General features: G+C 36.6%; 3 protein-coding genes across 3 annotated transcripts; all 3 read right to left on the bottom strand.

Moving 5' to 3' along the window:
- Positions 1-2083: 2083 nt before the first annotated feature.
- On the bottom strand, positions 2084-3016 carry Or8b44b (olfactory receptor family 8 subfamily B member 44B). The gene has a single exon (NM_001000445.1). The coding sequence runs from the start codon at positions 3014-3016 to the stop codon at positions 2084-2086; it is 933 nt and encodes a 310-aa protein (NP_001000445.1).
- A 4355-nt stretch (positions 3017-7371) lies between these two features.
- Or8b3c (olfactory receptor family 8 subfamily B member 3C) lies at positions 7372-8322 on the bottom strand. The gene has a single exon (NM_001000813.1). It carries the CDS (start codon positions 8320-8322, stop codon positions 7372-7374), a length of 951 nt encoding a protein of 316 aa, NP_001000813.1.
- A 12473-nt stretch (positions 8323-20795) lies between these two features.
- Or8c20 (olfactory receptor family 8 subfamily C member 20) lies at positions 20796-21737 on the bottom strand. Its single transcript, NM_001000595.2, has one exon. The coding sequence runs from the start codon at positions 21735-21737 to the stop codon at positions 20796-20798; it is 942 nt and encodes a 313-aa protein (NP_001000595.2).
- Between the last annotated feature and the right edge of the window lie 3472 nt (positions 21738-25209).

The raw sequence follows: 25209 nt of genomic DNA, 5'->3' as shown, positions 1-25209 counted from the left end.
GTTTTCAGGGGAGAGATTTAAATTATGGTAATTTTCTCTTACCATCAAAGAACATTTGAAAATTAAAACATTTAAAAGCTGTTATCATCCAACAGCACCCAAAATCAATACCTTAGGAATATCTCAAAAAGATATGTGCATCAGAGTTGATGTTGTCTGTTCAAAATTGTTTCACTTCATCACTTTTACAGTTTATTTACTTATATCTATTTTTATTTGTGTGTATATGTGTGTGTGTGTGCATTTGCACACTTATGCACTTGCCTGTGTGTGCTACAGTTCAACAACTAGTTTATTTTCTTGGGCACCATATGCCTGTTATTTCAGTTTACTGTCTATCTTTGACCAAGAACTTGATTATTAAACTAAGATTGCATACCAGTGAGCTTAAGGACCTGCCTATCTGTAACTGTCCATTGTGGTCATTAGAAATCCCTTCCTTCCATTACACTTTGGGTTTGGTTGAAGATGGGTAAGAGTCAGAAGGCTCTCAGTCTTGCATGCAACTCTTTTATTTACTGTTTTATCTTCCCAACCTGGTCTTTAATTTAAAGTAATTGATCAATAGGACAATTATTCTATGCTTCTTCCAGTGACTGAAGAACATGATTTTTTTTAAATTTTGAATATGCAGAAATATTTAGAAAAGCAAAGATGAAGGAAATTATTAGTATCTTAAAATGCATTGGGAAAGGTCTATTGACCTCCCATAGTGGCTTTTTGTGTGTAAAATTAGTTTGAAGATTTATGATTTAAAAGTCCATTGTTATTAGAAAATGGTGAGTACTTCCACTTCTGTGATTGTCATTTGCAAGGTTCTTTCCTGTGTCATTAAAAGTTTCATTTGAAATGGGAAACTATTCTTGGCTCACATTGATTACCACTAGGTAAGTCACTAAGAATAACTTTCAGGTGCTGGAGAGATGGCTCAGTGTTTAAGAGCACTGACTGCTCTTCCAGAGGTCCTGAGTTTAATTCCCAGCAACCACATGTTGGTTCATAACTATCTGTAATGAGATCCAATGCCCTATTCTAGTGTGTCTGAAAACAGCTACAAATATACTCATAAAATTAAAAAATAATCTTTATTTAAAAAATTATTTTCATAGAACAGTTGTGCTGCAATGAGCTCTATCTATTCCAATGACTTGAGGAGGCATCATTAATATGGTTACATTAATGGTTACATCATTAATAACACATAGATGGAAAATCTCCATTTCTAGTGTTGCCAAGTTATAGTGATGCTCCTGATCTGAGGACATTAGTTTGGAAAGCCCTTACTTATATTTCTCAGAGGCACACTGCAGAGTGAGAATAGATTAGTGTGATCAGTATGCTTTCCAGTTCTATACTCAGTCATGTATAAAGTTAAGTGGTTCTCTATAGAATAAGTTTTCTGGAGTATTTCAGTTGTCACTGTAAAATTCTCACCATATTTAAGACATCTTCATTTGGTTTCATTAAAAAAAAACTGTGTCATAATCCACTGGGTTGGGCATATTACAAATCTGAACAATAAAAATGGATGTTGAAGATCTGGAAAACATGGAATACATTGCTTATGGACATATGCAATTATGCAGCCATGTTATAAAACATTCTGCTAGTACAACAAGTGAGTGACCAAAACAAGTGGAATCATTTTCAAATCATGTCAAATGACGTGTGGTCACCAAAGAAATTAAATCAGGAATAAAGGCAGATTATTTGAATCACAACCTAAGAAAAAGACATATAACAATTATACCATCCAATGAAGGGCTTTAATTTATTATTTATGTAATCTTTATGTGGACTTGTTCTGACAATTAATACATTTGAAACGTGATACAATGATAATGAAAGCGAGAAGTTATTGGTGTTCTCAAATCATTTAAAAGGGTGAAGGAAAGCTTTCCAATGGTAAGGATCAAAGAAAACCTACTAAAAATTAAACAAGTTACAAATTATCTCCCCTCACACACCCCCACACACACAATACAGTGAAGAATCCAGAAAAATATATCGATCAGTACACAGTAACTCTTGGATGTTATAACTAAAGGAACTAAAGGTAAAAAAAAAAAATACCAAATTCTTTTTAAAAGTTTCTTTTAGTTAAGGTTTTTTTCAGAGCAGTTTTAACATCTTTGTTCCTTAGGCTATAGATTAATGGATTCATCATGGGAACCACAATGTTATAAAAGACAGAAGATATTTTTCCCTGGTCCAAAGACCCAGATGAGGAAGGTTTTAGATACATATATGCACCTGATCCAAAGAACAGAGAAACAGCTATTATGTGGGAACTACATGTACTGAAGGCTTTGGATCTGCCTGCTGTGGAGTTTATTTTGAGGATGCTTGAGAGGATGAAGCCATAAGAAGTAAAGACGATGAGAGTGGGTACAATGATGTTTATTCCTGATATAATTAACACCTCTATCTCATTGACATAGGTGCTGGTACAGGAGAGCTGCAGCAAAGGGAGGAGGTCACAGAAATAATGGTTGATAGTGTTTCCATCACAGAAGGTCAGTCTCAGGACACATCCAGTATGAATCATGCCATCAGAAAACCCCACCAAATATGAAGCAATCATAAGATAAGAACACACCTTAGGAGACATGACAATGTTGTACAAGAGTGGATTACAAATGGCCACATAGCGATCATAGGCCATTGCTGTCAGCACATAACATTCAGATATAATAAAAAAACAAAAGAAGTAGAACTGAGTCATGCATCCCTCATAAGAAATAGCATTCTCCTTTAGTACGAAGTTCATCAGCATCTTGGGTGTACCGACGGAGCAATAACAAAGGTCTATGCAGGACAAGTTAAGGAGGAAAAAGTACATGGGTGTGTGAAGGTGAGAATTCAGGAAAATCAAGATGATCAAAGCCAAATTCCCCATTGTAGATATCATGTATATCACCAAAAAGAGTAGGAACAGGGGTATCTGTAGGTCAGGCTGGTTTGTTAATCCTACCAAGATGAACTCAGTGACCAAGGAAGCATTTTCCAGAGCCATACTTCTCTAAAAGTATCTGTAAGAAGAAGGAAAGATGAAATTATGTAACATAAAAGAACGCACCACCAAAACTTCTCCTATGTAAGTAAGGTATGCATTAGAAATGTCTGAAATTTATTAATTTGAAAAAAAACAGTTACATATCATGATACCACATTATTCAATGGCTAGTCTATCGCTTTAAACATGAACTGTATCCTAGACCTTCAACAACAAGTCATGCAAGCTAACTACAGTACTGTCACATTCAATACAACTTTTAGAAAAACTAAGGGAGAAGGGTGAAGCAGGTTGTGCCAAGTCTCTTAACTTAGCCTCTTTTTTGGACTGGAAGAGGCTAGTGTAATAGTGCCAAATGTCATGTAAATTTAACCCTTGCAGAACATAAACAAAAAACTTAATTCTACAGATAGTTAATGGAGTGTGCTATGTGTCTAGTCTGTTAGTATAAAAGGAACCAGTAGATATTAACAGGTTAACTTCTTATACAATAACACAAATGGTTTATTGTGTATACCTCAAAGTGTAGCAAGCTTGGACAAGGCAATAGAGAACTATCTATTGTTTTAATAGTGAGTTGAAAGGATCACTTTTAATAGTGTTTATGAGGTTTAGATGCGCCTCTCTCTGACTCAGTCTGTTACTAGCTCAGTCGGTCATCTGTCCATGCGATTCCTTCTCTCTCTCTCTCTCTCTCTCTCTCTCTCTCTCTCTCTCGTGAGTGTGTGTGTGTGTGTGTGTGTGTGTGTGTGTATGTGTTTACAAGTTGAGCTCATGCATGTATTTTCCCAGAAAGTAATTCATAACAAAATTGACAAATTGAAAAAAAAAAGAAAAGCACTTTGGTATACAGTCATTGTCAACCACCTTGCAAGTAAGAATCTCCAGGTAGATGATCTTTGTCAGTCAAATAGGAGCCATGCTAATAAAGTAAGGGCCATCTAAATAAGAACTCTCAGGGCCTTTAGGTCAGGCCCTGTTGCTAGGATGCAAGTCCTTAAAGTCAGCTCCAGCATTCTTGATGTGCTTGGGATTCCCAGAATTACAAAAAATTCCTTTGAAAGAACTACCTTCATTTCCTGGTTTCTTGTTGATGGTTCACTCTCCAGTTTAGTTACCAGGCCTTTCTCAACAACAACAACAACAACAACAACAACAACAACAACAACAACAGCCACCAAACAACCAAACAAAACATAAAATAAAATAAAATAAAATAAAATAAAATAAAATAAAATCAGAAGTGAGTTCTAGCTATTGAAAAGAACTTGTTGATTAAGATACCAAAAGTAACTCCAGGTTTACTGATTCTATAGAAATCTTCTGCACTGTTTCCAGAATATTTCCTAGTGAATTTTGGTTAAATCTTATGACTGTACAGATTGGAAAGAAAGGAATATCTTGGGTGCTGGGCTTCAGCTCAATACGAAGCCATTTTGCAAACAAAATGAGCTCAATGCATAAAATGGAAAATACTTTATGACCTCTATGATATGTATAATCCAAGAGTTTTGTCCAGACACAAAGATCATAGGATGTTGGTTACTAGAGTAAACGAGAGGGGAAAAAAGTCAGAGTTAAAGAGTAAATGGAAGGTATATGTCACTGTGTAAATTGATGAATAAAAAAATAAGGTACGAATACAAGATGTTGGTTTTAACCTACAAGGACTATATACGAAAAAGAAATCCATTCAATTGGGAAAGATGCCTAGACCTAGAGATCTACTGTTTAACATACTAACAGGAACAATGCCCCATTGTCATCATGAATTTGTTAAGAGGGCATATCTTAAGGTTACCTTGTTACTGCATACATATTGAAACAAATTAAAGCAGTCCTATGTTCAAAAATGTTACCTTAAAATCAGTTCCATTTTTAAGCATTTTATAAACACATTGGTCAAAACAAATTTGTCTCACATGAACATTTTAGAGTTTAGAGATATCTAAGTGAAAGGGCCAATTAAAAAGTAAAATACCATCAGAGGATTCAAAACTTATCCTCCTTTGGTAATAAAAATGTGCTTGCTTACTTGCAGGCTTTATTTTCCATGGTATCCTGAGGAGGAGTTAGATGCTCTTGATTCCAAGGTGATGCAGTACAAAATTAATATCCTATACTCATTGGAAACCTTTCTGAACTACCGTCGTAGTTCACAAAGCTATTCCCTAACTCTCTGAAGAATAACAGGAAAGCAAGCAACTCTTCTTTTTATCATGCTGGCCACTGGAGAACACTGGATATTTTACATAGATTACATACTACTCTCCTACATGTGGCTATGGTTAAGGAAGGGACTTTCTCACTCTGATCTCTGGACACAGGCCTCAGATATAAAGAGGAAATGGTGCTATTGCATTTGCATGTCAGACTGTGATGTGTGTCTAGACCTTTAGGGACCAGTTCTCTCTTCAATTACGCCTTCTCCTAAGGGAATGTACTTCCTTTCTGCTACAACCAATACTGAATTCCCATCAGACAGTTGCCTTATTTCTTTAGGGAAATCTGCTGCTTTTGTTCTTTCTCCTTACTCCCATATCCTTGTACGGCAATGTTCCTCAGAGTCTATTTCCATTATTGTCTACTGTCCAATTATTTTTGTGTTTTTTTTCAAGGAAGTCACCCTTTATTAAATATTTTTTTCTCATGGCCATGCCTTGCTATTATAGATCTGCATAAAACTCAGAAAGTCATCCATGCTAGGCATGCACTCTACCACTGAGCAATATATCCAGACCTCCAAAACCCTAAAATCACATTTATTGCTCTGTGTGAAGTAGAATAGTCTTGAATTTACACCACTCAAGAGGTAGAGGCAGGCAAATCTCTGTGAGTTCAAAACTAGCCTGGTTCTACATATTAAATGCCAAGCCATTCAGGTCTACATTATAATATATTTTCTTAAATAAATAAAAATAAATAAAATAAACAAACAAACAAAATCACATTTATGGTGTTGCAACTCAACTTAATTTTTTTTCTTTTCTTTTTTTCGGAGCTGGGAACCGAACCCAGGGCCTTGCGCTTGCTAGGCAAGCGCTCTACCACTGAGCTAAATCCCCAACCCCTCAACTAAATATTTTTAAACAATTATGAAAATGTTCTGAGTGGGTGCCCCGCTTGGTCATTAGCAGTTTAGTAACAAGATGAAAATTTCTTCCCAGTAAAAAACTTGTTATTAAATGGTTAAAAAACAAGCAAATGATAAACTTTAATCAATAAGTAAGCATATTATCTATATATTAATGAAAGTAGTGAAAATTTAATCACATGTAAGTTTGACTTATTTTTGTTTGTGGGTTTTTTATTCTAATTTCAACATTTGAAAATTACTGTAGCCTAGTACATTGGTGGAAAATCGAGCTAGAAAGGGAAGGTGTATACAAATGAAAATGCAAATTAAATTAAGGTATATTAAAACAACTTTGATATTTCTTCACATTCCAGTCAGAATGACAGTTATCAAGTAATCAAATGAAAGCAAAGGGTAGATTTAAGTAACACCTGAAGGTGGACTTGTAGTCTTCACACACACTTACAAGCTATAAATATGTATAAAGTTCTTCCAAGGTGTAAAAATCCCAGAAGATACTATTCATTTTTATTTTTATTAAACAGTATTTTAAATTATATATGTATGTATATATGTATACACTAATGAAAATACGTAATTTTTCTGAAGCACAATTCATCAGGTATTAAACTTAGTTTTTAATGACTATGTCTACATTAATTAGAAATTGTGTAAACAAATGATACATTTTTCTGAGATTTTATTTTTAATTTAAAATAAAGACCGATGTATGTTGTTTATGAGCAACAATGCTAGATAATGGATATCCACGGTGAAGTAATTAAATTGAAATGAAAAATTTATTCTTTTAAAAAGTAAAAAAAAAAAACCAAAAAACAATAACCAGAGACACCGTGTGGTATACATGATCTGCTTTCTTCTTAATATCTTCTACACAGCTCCCTATACTTCTAGTAATTATGATTCTATTACAAAGTGAGAAAGCACCTATTATTTGTCATTTTTGGTTTTAGATGTGAAAAGTTTCATTGGTTTATAACATAAAATTTACTTTTCTTTGAGGTAAGAAATAGCCTGGGAGACAAAGTATGGAACAATAATGAAAATTGAAAATTATTTGTGATTTTATTGCATCGTGGATATGGTATCAATCGTTTAGAGCACCTGTTAAATTATGCTGAAAAAACAGAAACAAAAATAAAATTATCCATATATTATAAAGAAGTTTACCAAACTGTACATTGACATAGAAAAGATTTTCACTGAAAAGACCAAGAAAAATTTAAATATTCCAATTTTTTAGGATTATTGATTCTAATTAGAATTTGTCTTTTCTCTGAAACTTAATCAATGATTTCCTTAACGCCACCTTGACATCTTTGTTCCTCAAACTGTAGATCAGAGGGTTGAGCATGGGCCCAACATTAGTGTAGAAAACTGAAGATATTTTTCCATGTTCCATAGATCCAGAAGAATATTTAAGATACATGAATGCAGCTGATCCAAAGAAAAGAGAAATAGCCATGATGTGAGAGCTACAGTTACTGAAGGCTTTTGACCTTCCTTGTGTGGATTTGATGTTTAGAATATTGGCAAGGATGAAAACATAGGAGATGAGGATTGTACAGCTGGGGACTGTGATGTTAATACCCACAACTACAAGAACAACCACCTCGTTGACATAAGTGCTGGTACAAGAAAGTTGGAGGAGAGGGAGAATGTCACACAAGTAATGGTTGATGAGATTGGCATTACAGAAAGTCAGTCTGAGCATGCAGCCTGTATGGACAGAGGCTCCAGCAAACCCCATCCCATAAGCAGCAAAAGATAGAATAGAACAGACCTGAGGGGACATTGAGACCTTATATAGCAGTGGATTACAAATGGCCACATAGCGATCATAGGCCATTGAGGTCAACATATAGCATTCAGAGATGACAAAAAAGAGAAAGAAAAACAGCTGAGTCATGCACCCCTCATAGGAGATGGAATTCTTCTCAGAGACAAAGTTCATCAGCATTTTGGGGCTGAAGACAGAAGAGTAGCTGAGATCAATGAAGGAGAGGTTGAAGAGGAAATAGTACATCGGGGTGTGCAGGTGAGGATTGAGGCTAATCAAGGTGATCAAGCCAATGTTTCCCACCACTGTGATTATGTAGATTATTAGAAACAGGTAAAAGAGAGGCAGCTGGAGCTCTGGAAGGTCTGTCAAACCAGCAAGAATAAATTCAGTCACAAAGGAGCCATTTCCTGCCCGCATGCTTACCATTGAAAATCTAGGAGGGAAGAGAATTTTATTAATGGATGGACCAGCTCTGATCCAAGATTTTGACATTAGCTGAATTTAGCACAATTAACAAAAGTTATGCTTTGTCATCTAAATATATTATCACACTATCCCATTATAGCAAATATGAGTTAGTCCATGCTCATCTTTATAACCTGAATACTACAATAATATTTTATCCTTGCCTCAACCTATTGAGGTAGTGTGCCTGACTTGCATGCCTGTTCATTAACTTAGGTGGTGGTATGTGATCTAAAAATAACACTGTCATCGATCTGGTCCTTCAACTCCCATTCCTTAGTTGAATTAGACATTCTAGTTCTCCTGTGGTGTGCATAAACAGTGAATTCTGGTAGGGCATTTGACATACAGATTCATTCTTCAGTGTGTGAGGTTTCCATAGCTCTTACTACTAGGCTCTATGAAGATAACAATGGATAGCAGGTATAGAGGATATCCACAGTAGCTCATTTTACCTTTTTAATAATAAAATATCTAATTATATTCTTCAGTGTTTCTTCACATTTTTTTCTATTCTATCCTAGCTTAACATAGAGATAAAGAAAGGTTTTGCTTTCAGTGGTTTACAAAGGTATGAAAGAAAAAATAGTAATTAATGTGGGTGTAGGTTTCATTAGTTATATATATTTTTAGTGACCAAACTCTATTCTTATTATGTATAAAGTCTTTCTGTACATGGCACTTTAGTATATTGTTTAAAATGAATACACCGTGTTTGCTATGGTAGCTTTGTATTTCATATGTCACCTGGAACTATTATGTTTGTCTGGCTATTTGACTGAAAAGGAAACCAATACAGCAAAGAGGCAAAACATTCAGGCAACCACAGAGTCTGAGCACTGGAGTACCGATTCATTGATGTTGTTTGCTGTTCAATGTAATAAGTACCCTCTTTTTTACACACAAAAGGAATTGTAGACATGAAAAGAAATGAATGAACTCACCTCTTCTCGTTTTTGAACCGCTCTCTCTCTCTCTCTCTCTGCACCTCACCTCCACTCTATCCAGGTTATAGAATTGGAATCAAATGACAATTAAAAGTGACCAGATATCATCACAATATCCTATAGGGCAAAAGTATCATAGCACAGGTCTCACCATCTGAATGTTACAGAAGTCACTCTGAGATGTGAATAACACTTCTAACTAGCCATTTCCCCCAGAACCTGTGAAGGAAAGTCATACATATCATGCCAGAGACACCACTTAAATATAGCACACATCCTGCTTATAACTTTTGGGCCTGATTAAAAATCTAGGAACTGGTCTCCCCAAGGAACATTCCATGGTGATCAAGTAGGAAGGGAAAAAAAACAATGTTTATGTTTAAGTAACACATCATAATACACATAATATTTTCACCACGGGTTTTCTAGTCCATCGGGCATAGACTTAGAAAGATGTAAATACAATTAACACCATTAAAATTTTCAATAATTCAGGAAATTTTCTTCTGTGCCAATGCATTCAAGGGTTTTTCCCACTTTCTTTTCCAAGATTTCATGTATCCAATTTTATATTGAGGTCCTTGATTTACTTGGACTTGAAATTTGTGCAGTGTAATAAATATGGACGTTTTCATTCGTCTACCAGTTAGACCAGTTCCATTTGTTAAAGATACTCTTTTTCATTGTATGGTTGTGGCTTCTTTATCAAAAATAAAATGTTCATATATATCTGAGTTTATTTCTGGGTCTTGCATTCCATTCCATTGATCAACATGTCTGTTTCTGTACCAGAACCATGCAGGGTTTTTGTTCTTGTTGTTATTGTTGTTGTTGTTGTTTCTTTGTTTTGTTTTGTTTTTTTAATCACTATTACTCTTTTTAGTGTAGCTTGAGGTCAGGGATGATGATTCCTGCCAGAGTTCATTTATTGTTCAGGATTGTTCTGGGTGTTTATTTGTTTATTTGTTTGTTTGTTTGTTTGTTTTTCCAAAGGATCTTGAGAATTGCTATCTCGGGGTCTATAAAAATTGTTTTGGAACTTTGATGGTGATTGCATTGAATCTGTAAATTGCTTTTGGCAAGGTGGCCATGGTATGTACTCACTTATAAGTGGATATTTCCATAAAATACAAGTACCATGCTATATTGTACAGACCCAAAGAAACTAAACAAAAAGGACAGCACAAGTGAGGAAGCATGAATCTCACTTAAAAGGGGAACCAAAGCGAGGGAACTGTCAGGAAGCAGAAGTGGAGAGAGGAAATGGGGTTCAGGCTCAGGTGTAAGGAAGGAGAGGAGAGACTGCTAGATCTCTATGAAAATAAATATAAATCTGGAACTAACAGGGATGAAGAGGTGGGAGGCATCTCCAGGAAAAGACTGAGACCTAGGATAAGAGAGATACCAAAGAATAAATTGGGGTGACCTTAACTGTGACTCACGACATTGGGAATTTGGAACCTGAAGATATGGAACCTCTTCTAGCCATGCAGAAACCCCAGTGGAGCGATAGAGACATTAACACTCCAACATAACTTTACAACATGTATCTTGTCTATAAGTAATGCAGACACGGGGATGAGAGTGGAGGAATTGCTAACTGATAACCATCCCAACTTAAGACCCATCCTGCGGACAAGCATTAATCCTGATACTTTTAATGACCCTTTTTTATGCTTGCCAGTAGATAGGAGTTGTCCTCAGAGAGGCTCTACCCAGTATCTGATTCAGACTGATACATCCACAGCCTAACAGTGGATAGAGCTTGGGAACTCTTATGAAAGAATATCAGGAAGGATTGTGGGTCCTGAAGAGGATAGGAACTCCACGGGAAGACCAACAGTGTCAACTAACCTAGACCATTGGGGCTCTCAGAGACTAAACAACCAACCAAATAACACGCACAGGCTGTGCCCAGGTCTTCAGGCATATATGTAACAAATGTTAAGTTTGGTCTTCATGCAGCCGCTGAACAACTTGAATGAGGTCTATCCCAAAATCTGTTGTCTGTATGTGGGATATTTCTTTTTTCTGGGATGCTGTCTGGCCTCAGTAGGAGAGGAAGAGCCCAGCCCTTGCAGAGGCTTGAAGTGCCAGGGTGGCAGGATACTGAGAAAGAGCCCTACTCACTCAGAGGATAAAGGAACATGGGGAAAGATTGTGGAAATGGGTGACTGATTGGGAGAGGAGAACTAAATTGGGGGTAAAGTGTATAACTAACTAAATAAAATTAAATTAAACGGTTTTCGCTAATTCTGTCTGTGGAGAATATTAGTTTTAGTAAAAAATCTGTATGTAATTGATGTAAATGTTATTTTTATGTACATTTTTAGTAATTTTATTGCATATTTACTATACAAAGTAAGGATTGCATCTAATAAACTTAGAGCATGATCACCTTGTGTTACTCATCTTATTTCTCATCTCTCCATTCTTTTTTTTTACTTCTACAACTGTAATAGTACCCAGTTCACATCTATATCTCTTTATATATCCACAAACAGCATGATGACCTTCAGTTCCATCCATTTTTCACACAAATAATATAATTTCAATACTGTTTGTAACTGAAGTAATAAACCTACATAGTGTATGATATCACATGATCTGTGTACATGCACCACTTGATGGGCACCTCTGAAGTGTAAATTCCTGATTTCTTTAGAGACTCAGTTATGTCATGTGATTTTTTTCTGGAAACTGGCTTATAGGATGATATTTTTGCAGAAGCAGACACATGGAAGGATGTTTTGCTGAAAACAGACACTTTGTGTTTTTCTGGAAACAGCCTAGAAAAACTGTATGCAAAATTTTTCCCTTCTAGTGAAGCAAACTTATGGTCCTTGTTTTGTGACAAGGCTTTATGGGTGGGTGATATTTCAAAAACAAAGGCTGGAGTACCACAGTTGAGTCTATTGGCATTAGCATTTTCAAGTCAATAGAGCCTTAACTTTCTCCAAAGAATAGGGAGGATGTAATCCGGTCCCAGTACTGGAAACTGTTTGGTGACAAGAGGTACATGTTGGGACTCCATCTCCCCCATGATTTGGAGACTTCATTAGAATTGCTTTCATATATTTTAGGAATGGTCCACTGTACTATGTTTCCACACCACACCTCAAATGTTCTTCTACTCTCACTGTCTCCCCATGTACATTCTTCCCTTCCCAACCTGACCCTCCTGTTCCACTCCCCTGCCCCCTGTTCAATTGTATAACATTGTATTCCCCTATACTAGGAAGATCTATGTGCCAACTACAGTTCTTTCTTTTATGCCTAAACCCTTTTACTCTACATATAATAGCATGCTTATTATTTATTTAATGGCTATATCTGTATATAAGTGAATAGATAACATGTTGGTCTTTCAGGGACAGAGTTATCGTGCTCAGAATAAAATTTTCAGGTGGCATCAATTTATCTGTATCTTTTTTTTTTTTTGGTTCTTTTTTTCAGAGCTGGGGACCGAACCCAGGGCCTTGCGCTTCCTAGGCAAGCGCTCTACCACTGAGCTAAATCCCCAACCCCTATCTGTATCTTTTATACAGTTATTTTATTAAGCCTTGAGTTTAAAGCATTTTGTAAAAGTGTCACACATGCACACGCGCACGCGCACACACACACACACACACACACACATACATACACACACACACATAAAATTATTAAACCTATTCTTCTGTTGAGGGACTTCAACAATTTTTGAGTACTGTGAATAGAGAAACAATGGCCATGGATTAGCATGAGTTCTTGTGGTAGGATAAAGCATCCTGTGGGTTATTGCCCAAGAGAAGCATAGCTGGATCATCAGGAAGGTTGATTCCTAACTTTGTAAGAGAGCACCATACTGAATTCTGTAGTGGATTTACAAGTTTTCACTCCTACCAGTAATAGAAGAGCATTTCCCTTACTCAATATTATCACCAACATAAGCTGTCATTTGTGCTATAGTTCTTGCCATTCTGACGTAAGATGGGTTCTCAAAGTAGTTCTGATTTGCATCTTCCTAACTAAAGATGCTGAACTTTTCTTTGTTTCTCAGTCATTTGAGTTACTTTTTCTGAAAATTCTCTATTTTGATTTCTAATCCATTTTTAATTAGGATTATTTGGTAATACCTAGTTTATCTCTCTCAGAGATGTGATAGAGATAGAGATAAACAGATATCTCCCATGCAAATGCATGAATAACTATAAAACAAAACTTTTGGTCTACAATGATATCCTACCTGCAAAATATGTTAAGGCAACAATAACACAAACCTTATGAAAGTATCCAAGCATTGTCTAATTTGACTTAAGGCCTACTCCCTGAGACAGAAGTCATTCTTAACACTGTTTGCTGACCAAGAACCAAAGTTTAGATAGACCTATCAAATCCAAGTACAAAAGAAGTAGCAAAAATAAATAGATAAATAAATAAATAAATAAATAAATAAATAAATAAATATGGACATCTAAAGATATTCTTCCATACTCATAGATTGTCAGAGAGGCTTCCTCCTTTACCAGATCAACCATCCATTACAGAGAGATCTTGGAAGAAAGAGTTCTCCATCAAATCCCTCCACTCAGACCTCATGGAACACGGTAGAAGACAGAAAGAGTATAAGAGTCATAGCAGATGAAGGATACCAGGAGTAGAAATTCCTCTAAATTAACTGAGCAGAGCTCATCTGAACTCATAGTCTGAAGTAGCAGCAGAATGCCTACATAAGTCTGCACTAGAACTCCTCCATATATATTATGGATTTCAGTGTAATGTCTGGAGTGTGTGAAGAACTTGTTTTCTGAGTTTTGAGAGTTTTCTTGTGCTCTTTTCTTTCTGTTGGTATTCCTTGTCCTACTACACTGTGATGATTTTTGTTGTTTTACTATATTCAATTTTTTCTGTTTCAGGTTATTAATATTCAAGTCTCTAGATGTACTTCCTGCTTTTTCTTTTTCTTTTTCTTTCTTTTATTTGACTTTTTATTGACATTTTAAATGTTATCACCTTCCCGGTTTCCCCTCCAGAAACTGGCTATCACATCTATCCCATGCTTCTATGAGTGTGCTCCCTCACCCGTCTATCCACCCACTCCCTCCCACTTCCCTGCCCTGACATTCCCCTAACTGGAAAATCGAGTCTTGACAGGGACAAAGGCTTCTCCTCCTATTGATGCCCAACAAGGCCATCCTCTGCTACATATGTGGATGGAGTCATAGGTCCATCAATGTGTTCTCTTGGGATGATGGGTTTATTGGGATTTGTTGTGTACTCTCTTAGAAGTCTGTTGTTTTCTAATGAGAAAAAGAAAGGAAGTGGATCTGGATGGGAGGGCACAGAAGGAGGGACTGGGAGAAGCTGAGGGAGGGGAAACTGTAATCAATATATTATATGAGAAATATCTATTTTCAATAAAAAATGTGGGAAAGGGAATTAAACACAAATGAGCTCAAGCTGTCCCAAAATTATTGTTTGTTAAAAATCATAATTACTAGTTATAATCACATCAGACAGGGACTGTGAAAAATGATAATATATATAGCTTACTTGAAATAAGGAATCTCCAATGCATGCATACACACACACACACACACACACACACACACACAGATAGAGAGAGAGAGAGAGAGAGAGAGAGAGAGAGAGAGAGAGAGTTTAAATGAAATTATCGTTTTTATGCTGATAATGCTTTCCCCCAAAGGATTTAGGCTATCAAGCAAAAATGCCAGTACAGGAATAGGAAGACCCATGTAGAGCTGTTGGCGAAGGGAGTCCAATAGACTCCAAAAAGTATAAGTATACAGCTGTTGCCCTTGGTTGCCTCCAAAAAGTTGAAAATACGATGCCTTGATGAAGATACCACACACTATAAACACAAGATGTGAAAGAATTGATCAAGATCTGGCCTGAAAGCCTACCCCACAAGGACTAGCTTTCATAGTACTACACTATTTGACAGCCAAAGAAGAGAATCAACCAATAGTATAGCCCAGTAGTGACACCTATGAATCACAGCAATGACTAACGTGGTAAGACACTCCTAAAGATAAGAAGTATCGCTCCTGAGAGACACAGCCAGAATACAGCAAATATAGAGGCGAATGCCAGCAGCAAACCACTGAACTGAGAATAGGTCCCCTATTGAAGGAATCAGAGAAAGAACTGGAAGAGCTTGAAGGGGCTCGAGACCCCAAAAGTACAACAATGCCAAGAAACCAGAGCTTCCAGGGACTGAGCCACTACCTAAAGACTATACATGGACTGACCCTGGACTCTGACCCCATAGGTAGCAATGAATATCCTAGTAAGAGCACCAGTGGAAGGGGAAGCCCTGGGTCCTGCTAAGACTGAACCCCCAGTGAACTAGTCTATGGGGGGAGGGCGGCAATGGGGGGAGGGTTGGGAGGGGAACACCCATAAGGAAGGGGAGGGGGGAGGGGGATGTTTGCCCGGAAACCGGGAAAGGGAATAACACTCGAAATGTATATAAGAAATACTCAAGTTAATAAAAAAAAATAAATAAATAAAAGCAAAAAGAAAAGAAAAAAAAAAAAAGAAGTATCACTCGGGGTTGGGGATTTAGCTCAGTGGTAGAGCGCTTGCCTAGGAAGCGCAAGGCCCTGGGTTCGGTCCCCAGCTCCGAAAAAAAGAACCAAAAAAAAAAAAAAAAAAAGAAGTATCACTCATATCTAAGAAATAAGAAGCAGCTCTCTAAATGGATTAAGGTCAGCTCAATAGAAGGATATAATGCCTGATACTGAAAACCAAGCCAATCAGCAGAGCTAGTGAGGTTATGGATTCTAAAGCAGAACATACAATCACCACTTTATTAAAACAGCATAATTATTCTTACCTCCGTTCTAAATACTTATCCTTGTACCAAACCAATATGTATGCCTTGCAGCACCAATCAATGAAGCTTCTCTTTGTAATAAGTGAAGAACACTACGAGTGGTAAAATTGTAGAGAACAATTGACCTTTAGTTCTGAGTCCCAATTTATTAATCTGCAACCCAATTCCTGCACCTAAGCCTTAGGGAACACCAGAAAAATGGGAACAGTAAGACTATGAGACAGAGTGTTGGGAAGTCTTTTGTAAGACTGAGTTGACTAGATATGACATGCTCACAATATTTCAACAATACTTATGCCTAAACAAGACCTGAACAAGTAAAACAGCCTCTTAGTAGACAGGCAAACGTGGAGGGGAAATTTCATAGGCACCACATCTAGACAAATTAATGCTTACAGTAAAAAAGAATTCGTTTTCTCCAGCAATAAATTGTCTTACTAGTTGCCAAATACCAAGTCATATACCCTGAAATTATTCAGTCAAGCAGCACTAAACAAAATCACCAGGATAGACATAGACATCTCTCTCTCTCTCTCTCTCTCTCTCTCTCTCTCTCTCTCTCTCTCTCACACACACACACACACACACACACACAATGTATATTTGTATATGTATTTATGCTTGATGATAGATTAAGTAGATATAGATATGAACAGATATAAATATTATGTATGTATATAATAAAAAGAGGCCATTAATTTAAGAGTGCATTGAGAATTGGGGAGAAGCTAAAAGAAGGAGAAAAGGGGCAATAGTATAATTATATTTTAATTGAAAATAAATATCTCTTCCAGATCCAGCTTACAAGATTTATACATTATATAAAAATGGGCCCTGTCATGAACACAGATAAGTTTCACAGAGCATTGTCCCGATGGTAACCTGGTGTAACGAATTGTATTGTGCAGCACATCTGTAGTCATGTTATTCTAAATGACAGGAAAGCAGACTTTGTTACCCTGAGATCAATGTTACACTTAGAGCAAACAGGTTGTATCTGTATGCTAAGTATGGTATTTCAATTTTTTGTACATGTTTCTTTTGAATTGAAACATTCCTTCCAAGAAAGAGGAGTTTACTAAGGTTCAGTTTTTATGTAAGTTTGTGGCTAAAAATTGTAGTCATAAATATTGTTGAATTTGGAGTTGATTTAAATAATTGATTATTTCATGTTCCAGATCAATAAAGGTAATTAAAATTGTAAAATAAACCTCTATACTGAGATGATAGGTTAATGGATAAAGTAATTGCCATGTAAGAATCATAAATGGAGAACAAATCTGAGAATCCACATAATTTCCAGATGGGTACCTTGATTTGCCTATAGGTGCCACTCAGAAAGCAGAGGCAGGATATCTTAGGAGCAAGCTTAACATGTAGACTTGCTATTTTGCTGAGCTCAGATGTCAACTGGGAGACTCAAAGAATACATGGATAATGATGGTGAAAGTCTCCTGACTTCTACACCTACTTCTACTTCTGCATCTATATACACACACACATGTACGTGCACACCTTGTGTGTCCACACACTTGTATGAAGACTAACTATAAATATATGCAAATCACAGAAGTAAGTAAGTCCATTTACTTCACTGAACTGAGTCATACTTTATTATTATTTGCATTCCACCAGGCTGTGCTGTTCATGAGAAAAGACTCCATATTGACATTTCATTTCTTGAACTGTAAACGAAACATTTACTTTTTGTTCAAGTACATTTTAGGTTTGGGTTTTACGTACCTGACTCTGGGGCTTAAGAAAGTCTGCATGTCTACTAAAGTATTTGTATGTAAGTAGATTTCAAACCATTTTTCACAACTTTTTCACATCTCTATTGGTCAGGCTCTGGCAGAGCCTCTCAGGAGTTAGCTAAATCAGGCTCCTGTCAGCATAAACTTCTTGGCATCTGCAATAGTGTCTGTGTTTGGTCTGGATACAGGATGAATCCCAGGAGGGGAGACTCTGGATGGCCTTTCCTTCAGTCTCTGCATCCTTGTATTTCTTTTAGGCAGGAGCAATTCTGGATTAAAACTATTGAGTTGTGTGGGTGGCCTCATCCCTCAACTGTGAGCCATCCCCAACCACTCTATATGGTCTCTACAGGTTCTATCTCCCCTTTGTTGGAAATTTTGGCTAATGTCATCCCTAATGTATCCTGGGAATCTCTTGTACCCTGGCCTCTGGGACTTTCTAGTGGCTACTCCCAGTTCTCATCCACCAGTGCTATTCACCTCCATTCAGGAGACAGGTGAGAAGTACCATGTCAGAAAATAGAATATTCTTGAGACATTGACTTTAAGCACATTTGTTAGTCATATTAATATTATAATAAATATAAATGCTTAACTCTAGCACAAATAATTTTAATAAGACTGATTTGAAGATTTAACTGGTATAGTGATTTTTCAGACTATATTTTCAAACAAGTGTTTAAGATCTTTTCAAATATCATGGTCAACATAAATAAAAGAATCACAGTTTAAATGTTCAGCAGAGCACACATAACCACTCTTTTTTATAATATTTCCTCCAAAGTGAAACAATCTCTCCTGGGGGAAAAGACAATGCTGCTAATATTCAGGATGCTCACAATACTCACAATTCACTGCCACAAGAAAAAGTTACTCGTAAGTGATCTCTGAAGGAAAAACGCTCTATGTAGAGTTGACTGCTTGCTAGTTTCGGGCATTTAGTGAGCCATTGTTCATGAGGCCAGGGATGATCAGCGAAGCAGCTCTATCTGAGTCTCTCATATCCCTGTCAATGTCCCATCATCCTCACTCCTGTGAGCAACCCCAACAAATTCATTGTTTTACCAGCTTGACTTGTGTTCAAGTGTTTCTTTGTTCTATTGTTGATATCCTAAGTAGAATAACTAAAAGTAGTATATACTTGCAACCCCAGAAAAAGTCGAAAGGTCATGTGTTTTGAACTGATTCTGCTCCTGTTAACACACCCAAAAGAACGTATTGCACACTATATTTAACTGCTTTGTGGGTACCTTGCTAAGTCATTTTTCTCTACAAACAAATATGTCACATGAATTAGGCTACTTAAATATATTTTTAACTTAGAGAACGTGACTCCTTGTAAAAGCTTATTCAATCTCCCTCAGTCTCACCATCCTAGAATTAGGATCCCTAATCATAAAAGAGAATAAAAATATTACTCTGTGTCCCATGCCTGTGCCGCTTAAATAGGTTCACTGTAAGGCTGGAGAGATGGCTCAGTGGCTAAAAGCATTGGCTGTCCCTCTTCTAGAGGTTCTGAGTTCAATTCCTAGTAACTGCATGGTGGCTCACAACCATCTGTACTGGGATCTGATGTCCTCTTCTGATGTAGCTGAAGACAGCTACAGTGTATTAAGACATAAAATAAATAAATAAATCTTTTTAAAAAACTATGTTCAGTGTAAGAACAGTTTCATTTTTAAAACTTATCCTAAACTTTTCATCATCTCTATAACCCAGCATCATGGCTGAGTCTATTTTCTGACAGAAAGTCAACTTTGGAAATCATTATGAAATAACTTTACAGAAGGTCTGTTGGTTTTTTTCACAATCATCTGCCTTGGCATTTCTTCACCTATATAAAATGGGTGAGATCCTAGTTTTTGATTCATAAGCTATGTGTCCTTAAAGAGTTATATAACTATTTCCTTGTCCAGATTCCTATAGAAATAATAATTTAGATATACGTATTACTCTTGGCCTTGAGAAATAAACTCATAAAAGTATGCATACACTATATTCCAAAACCTTAAGTGAAGTCATGGTTTGGTTTTTATAAGAAACAAATATATTGTTCTTACAAAACTGCATATTTTGTATATAAAGAACAGAGGAAATAAATTGCCCTGTGTTCTATTCCGAGGAATGTAATTATTCATTTAGAGAATAGTCATTGGACAATCAATATATCACAGAAAGACAGTGACAATTTCAGCTGGATTCAACAAGGCAATCAAATTGTTTGTGTATTATCAAAATGGTTTTGGTGAACTAGGCTGATAACCTCGTGAGAGTCTTGAAAGAATCAAATATTATTTGAGTAAAATACAGAGTTTCATTATAAATGTGAGACTAAAGGTCTGGAATAACAAAACCTCTCTAAAGGACACAAAATAATCTTGAAAAATTGAAAGCTACACCATATGTACATTTTTGTCCTCTTTTATCTCATCTAAGCAACTTAGTTAATGAAACTGACTGTTATCTAAGGAAATAAACAAGCAAGGAAAACCAAACTTGTCAAAGAAAGGCAAGAAAGGAAAAGGAAGAAAGAAAGAAAGAAAGAAAGGAGAGAGAGAGAGAGAGAGAGAGAGAGAGAACATAAAGATGACAGTTCATGAATTTCTTTTGAGATCAGGCATATAAAAAAAACAGAGGCACTGTTATTTTTAAGAAAAGAAAAAGCAGGGGAACAGGGTCTTGATCTGGAGCCATATGAAAGTGAAAACAACTCTGACAGAAAAAATTAGACACAAGTTTACATTTCATAGTAGCAGGAAGAAAGAGATTACAGTGGAAATGTTTTCCAGATTCTAAAGAGAGATTAAAGAAAATAGAAGAGAAGAATGTAATGAAAAGACAGAGAGGATAAAGCAATGCGGTAGGACAGGAATATAGAAGCACAACTGTTCACTAGCTTGTGATTCTTTTCATTGTTTTCTTCACAGCAAGTTTGACATCCTTGTTCCTGAGGCTGTAAATGAGAGGATTCAGCGTGGGTACCACAAGAGTATAAAATACTGAGAAAAATTTCCCCTGGCCCACAGTCTCGGCAGAGGATGGCTTGACATAAGCAAGCAGTCCGGATCCATAGAAAAGACTGACAGTTATGATGTGAGACCCACAAGTGCCCAAGGCTTTGGACCAACCCTTACTTGATGACATATGAAGGATATTGGAAAGAATCATAGCATATGAGACAAAGATAATGACGGTAGATAAAATGATAATAGTTCCAACCACAGCAGAGCTCACAAGCTCATTGACATAGGTGTTACTGCAGGAAATCCAAAGGAGAGGGAAGATGTCACACATGTAATGGTTGATGATGTTAGAATTACAAAAACTGAGCCTGATCATAAACCCAGTGTGAGTCATGGCCCCAGCAAAACCCATGAAGTAAGAACCAAAAGCCAAGAGTCCGCAGATCATAGGGGACATGACACTTGTATACTGGAGGGGATGACAGATGGCCACATATCGATCATAGGCCATGGCTGTCAGCAAATAAGATTCAGAGTTGGCAAAAAAGCAGAATAAAAAGAGCTGACTCATGCATCCAGCATAGGAGATGGTGTTCTCCTCTGAAATAAAACTCCTCAACATTGTGGGGTTACAAACAAATGAATAACAAAAGTCAACGCAGGACAGATTGAAGATGAAAAAGTACATGGGAGTGTGTAGGTGTGAATTTAGGCAAATGAGATTCATTAAGCTCAGGTTTCCCACCACAGTGGCCGTGTAGTTTAACAAGAAGAGGACAAACAGGGGCACCTGGAGCTCTCGTTGAACTGTTAACCCCATAAGAATGAACTCAGTCACTGAAGAGTTATTTGCTATAATTGTTTGCTTCATGACTTGCATCTGTAATAATAAGAGAATAGACATAATTAATAAGTGTCCCATCATTGATCCCAGAGTGAGAACTGGAGTTCCTGCCTACTAAATTTGGTGCTTAGTGAATACAAGCAAATCATACAAATAGCACTACTATTCACATTTTTGCCTCAAACATTTCCCCTTTCCTCACACCTATTTTATCTCCATGCATCCAGAAAAAAATGCACACAGAACCCCAATGTCTCTGAACATTACTTCCCTTGGTTTTCCTAGACATTCCTAGGAATTACTGAAAAACTGTAACATGTAACTAACCCACAGAGGTTTGAAGAGAAATTGAGAAAGCATGGATTATTTACTGCTCACCTTGATTTTCTGTATCTTCTCTGCTATCAAAACACATGATGGTTTTCCTTTTCACTGTCTAGAGACGGTTTGAGGTAACAATGAAGCAGGTTATAATCATTAGTATAGACATGCCTCTGTCATGCTAGGAGTAGTATAATGAGAAGGAACATGATCTATATTTGAGAATACACCACAATTTTATTTTCATGTAAAGGAAGGGAAATAATTATCTTGTATGAATCTCTCAAACATCACACGAGTTAAATGAGAGTTTGTATCATAAGACCAGGATTTCTGAGAAAATTCTTTGGCAGGCCATGAAATTATTCTCTCTCCTGTGGGATTTCTTCCCACATTGGATGAGCCCTACAGAGTAGATGTCACTGAGTTTGTGTGTGCATCCAGTGTGATAACTAGTGTTGGATGTTTAGAGATAGTATAATTTCCCAGCAGGAGTACTGGAGCCTCAGGGCAGAGTTGTTACTGGCCTCCTTTCATGTTCTACTCATTATACTTCTCACAACTCTGAAAGTCTAATGTCCAGGGACATACCCACTTGCCATTTGTAATTTTTCTATGATTAAAGTAATAAACATTAGACCACTGAGTAACATTGTACAAAAACTTAATACAAGGAAGATTTCAAGTCAGTATAAATTTAAATCCAGATTTCCTACTCTGTAACTACAAAACTGCAGATCTCTCTGACGCTTGTTTATATATAGTTGTAAAAGATATTCATAAAAATTATGTTTTATATCATTGTAGAATTCTTTTCTAGAATATAAAATCTGTGGTTCACATTTACCACTGCAAAAAAATATGGAAATACTGTTAAATAAAAAAGCTGTCTTACTGTGTAATTCAATGAAATGATTCACAAATGTGTCTGTACTCTCCTAAATGTATGAATATTGGGGCTGATAAGTGTTAGTCACCCTTCATTATGCTTATTATTTATCATTATTCTTATTCAGATAAGTCATTACTCAAGTTTGGCATTGTTGATATTTGAAGTAGGTATCATATTGTGGGACCATACTAATAATGGAGCAAAAACAGCCACTTTGGAAACACTCCCTCCATGTTAATATCACCTCCCATCATCACATGCACATGTTGCCATCAAAAGGATTTCTGTGATAATTTTAAGACATTCTATGAGTGCTACATGGCTGAGAAAATTAGGTGAAAGCATGGGTGCCATTAGGATGATTAGTTTGAAGTTGAGAACTACTAAGAGATGATAAATTAAAACAAATTTAATCTAAAAGAATTACCATGCCATGACTTTAAATAATTTGTTAAAACATTAATCATTAAAAAAATCAAAGGGTCAGGGTTGGGGATTTAGCTCAGTGGTAGAGCGCTTGCCTAGCAAGCTCAAGGCCCTGGGTTCAGTCCCCGGCTCCGAAAAAAAATCAAAGGGTCACCTTTTGTATATAAATACTTTGCATTATTATCGGGCTCTCTCCCTCCTCTCTCTCTCTCTCTCTCTCTCTCTCTCTCTCTCTCTCTCTCTCTCTCATCTACTTATCATCTGTTGTTGAGATGAAGACATTTCTACTCAACCTTAACTTAAATCAGAGATGATATTTTATATTTGATCTAAATGATATTATGACATAAATTATTTATGCATTTAACTTGTTTTATATGAACATTCACATGTACTTTTTACTTGGGTACTGTGGTCCAACAAACCACTTGTGAAGCAAGTGCTCTTTCTCATTGAACTATGTCCCCAGCCCTAACTTACTTATTAATTTTAATTTTCTGTAGAATTTGTAGTGTATTGAATACATTTCTTGATATATCCACATTATAGTTTCGCTTCCCTCTCCTCTTCCCAGTTCCTCCTCTCCCCTCTCCTCCTCTCCCATCTCGATCCACTCCTTTTTTTTATTTTATTGGAAACAAACAGACTTCTAAGACATAACCAACAAACAAAAAAAGTCAACAGTAGAAAAACAGTCCAAAGAAAAATCACAAGAATCAGTGATCCACTCATTTACACACTCAAGGGTCTCATAAAAACACTAAACTGAAATATAGAATATGCACAGAGCTTGAGGTGAATCAGTGTTGTCCTTCTGCTTGCTGCTTGATTCTCTTTTACTTCATATGAGATTTGCTCAATAGACACAGGGGGCTCTGTTCTCTTGTAGTCCTGCATTGTGTTTAGTTCTTACACTCTGTCTTGCTCTGCTTCCATGGGTTTCCCTGAGAGCTAAGGGAGGAGGTTTAATGAAGTATACCATTGAGAAGTATGTGTTCAACATCTAACTCTATGAGTAATGAATGACTGACTGTGAATCTCAGAATTTCCATCTACTGCAGCAGGAAACCTCTCGCAAGCACAACATAGAATCAGTAATAGTATCAGGATTTGTTGTCTGCTCATTGAATGGATACCATGTTGGGCCCATCACTGTACAGCCTTTTCTTCAATCTTTACTCCATTTTTCCCCTGCATATCTGTTAGACAGGAGTGATTCTGGATCAAAAATGTTGAAGGTGGGTTGGTGTCCCCATCCCTTCACTGGGGCCCCTGTCTAATTACAGGAAGTGGTCTCTTCAGGTTCCATCTCCCCGTTGTTGGGCATTTTGGCTAAGATCACCCCATTGAGTTCTAGGAGTCTCTTATATCCCAGGTCTCTGGGAATTTCTATAGATTTTCTGTCAGGAGCCATAATGGGACAAGCTAATAACTAGCGGGTGATCTCCCTGAGATGTCCTGCTTGGGATTACTATATAATTTGTGACAGGTTCATCCTGATTTAACAAGACTCTAAGGTAATTCATTTAGGAAAGATTCCTGCTATTAATATGCTTTTCCTGTTATTATTAAACATATGTAACAATCATTAAGTAATAGCCCATCCCTTTGCAGCAGATCTCTGCAGATCCACAGAGATGTGCTGATTTGTACTGATGCTATATAGACAAATAAATTATTTCTTAAGCCTTAATGATAATCCTATAAGAATTGCTAATATTATAAAAATGATTATTAAGCTCTTTTATAGTGGGACTGCTATTAGGTCTTTTTCTGATAGTCAAAACTGCAATGAGAACTCTGCCAGTCTCCCAAGTCACAGCAGTTAATTGCTCTTAGATAGTAACCAGACTGTCTCCT

Source organism: Rattus norvegicus, chromosome 8 (assembly GCF_021556685.1).
Source record: "Rattus norvegicus strain SHRSP/BbbUtx chromosome 8, alternate assembly SHRSP_T2T, whole genome shotgun sequence".
Taxonomy (NCBI): domain Eukaryota; kingdom Metazoa; phylum Chordata; class Mammalia; order Rodentia; family Muridae; genus Rattus; species Rattus norvegicus.
Note: the sequence above shows the minus strand (reverse complement) of the source record. Positions and strands in the feature narration are given on the sequence as shown.

Bases quoted from the DNA above. Each gene is read 5' to 3' on its own strand.
- Or8b44b (NM_001000445.1), bottom strand. From the start codon at position 3,016: ATGGCTCTGGAAAATGCTTCCTTGGTCACTGAGTTCATCTTGGTAGGA.
- Or8b3c (NM_001000813.1), bottom strand. From the start codon at position 8,322: ATGGTAAGCATGCGGGCAGGAAATGGCTCCTTTGTGACTGAATTTATT.
- Or8c20 (NM_001000595.2), bottom strand. From the start codon at position 21,737: ATGAAGCAAACAATTATAGCAAATAACTCTTCAGTGACTGAGTTCATT.